This window comes from Quercus suber, unplaced genomic scaffold (assembly GCF_002906115.3).
Source record: "Quercus suber isolate HL8 unplaced genomic scaffold, Cork oak 2.0 scaffold_238, whole genome shotgun sequence".
In the NCBI taxonomy this organism is placed as follows: domain Eukaryota; kingdom Viridiplantae; phylum Streptophyta; class Magnoliopsida; order Fagales; family Fagaceae; genus Quercus; species Quercus suber.
The window spans coordinates 635,302-636,416 of record NW_027069695.1 but is presented as its reverse complement, the minus strand read 5'-3'; the positions used below and the strand labels follow the sequence as shown (position 1 = coordinate 636,416).

The window sequence follows — 1,115 nt, the reverse complement described above, 5'->3', positions numbered from 1 at the left end:
ATGGTTGGAACTTGGCTGACCAATTCAGTTTCTTCGAAGCTTCAAGCAAGCATTATATACGAAGATACTGCTCTAGAAATATGGAATGATTTGAAGAACCGTTTTGCCCAAACCAATGGACCAAGAGTGTTCAACCTCCAAAAGGAAATTGCAGAGCTGCACCAAGGTGAGATGAGCATCACTGACTTCTTTACCCAGTTAAAGGTCTTTTGGGATCAGTTACAAAATCTTAGTCTGTTTCCCACTTGCACCTGTGGAAAGTGTATGTGCAATATCAACAAAAGGCTTAATGATCTACAAGGTCGAGAGTCTGTGATGAAATTCTTAATGGGAGTGAATGAGTCTTTTTCCCAGGTTAGGTCTCAGGTGTTGCTCATGGATCCTATTCCATCCCTTAGCAAGGTTTACTCTTTGATGATTCAAGAAGAAACCCAAAGATCAATCCCAAATGCACCTGTTGTTAAAGTAGACTCTACTGCTTTGGCTGTTAAGGTGTCCACTGATCAAGTAAATCATGTTACCAATCTTGTTAATTCTGGTGGGAAGGGCAAGGATAGGCCAGTTTGTACACATTGTGGCAACTGGTCATACTATGGATAAATGCTATAAACTACATGAGTTTCCTCCTGGTTTTAAGTTCAAGAACAAACCTGCTATGGCACATCAAGTTTCCTTAGGTTCAAGTTCAAAGTTTGTTTCTCCAATGCATCAATTTTCTGCCTTTACCCCTGAGCAGTATCAACAGCTTTTAGCTTTGTTTGGTGCATCCAACTCTTCCCTTGCAACATCACCTCAAGCATTAGATACCCCAATGGTCAATGCAACATCCTCTTCTAATTCTGCCAATGTGGCAGCAGCAGGTATGGACTTTTCCCATAGTGTTTTTGCTGCACAAATGGTGAATAGGAGGGCTTATGGTGGTAAAACCTGGGTATTGGACACTGGTGCAACTGATCATTTTGTATGTTCAGTAGATTTGCTAACTTCAATCACAGCTATTAGGCAGTCTTTGGTTCACTTACCTAATGGGGAATCAGCTCAAGTAACCCACATTGGAACTGTTACTCTTTCCCCTTCCCTAACACTTAAGAATGTTCTTTGTGTTCCATCCTTTT

General features: G+C 41.1%; 1 protein-coding gene across 1 annotated transcript; it reads left to right on the top strand.

Annotated features, from left to right (window-relative positions):
• On the top strand, window positions 1-600 carry LOC112006145 (uncharacterized). Its single transcript, XM_024038443.1, has one exon. The coding sequence runs from the start codon at window positions 1-3 to the stop codon at window positions 598-600; it is 600 nt and encodes a 199-aa protein (XP_023894211.1).
• The last annotated feature ends 515 nt before the right edge of the window (window positions 601-1,115 follow it).

What these genes read in the sequence shown, in the direction of transcription:
- LOC112006145 (XM_024038443.1), top strand. Translation starts at nt 1, where the DNA reads ATGGTTGGAACTTGGCTGACCAATTCAGTTTCTTCGAAGCTTCAAGCA.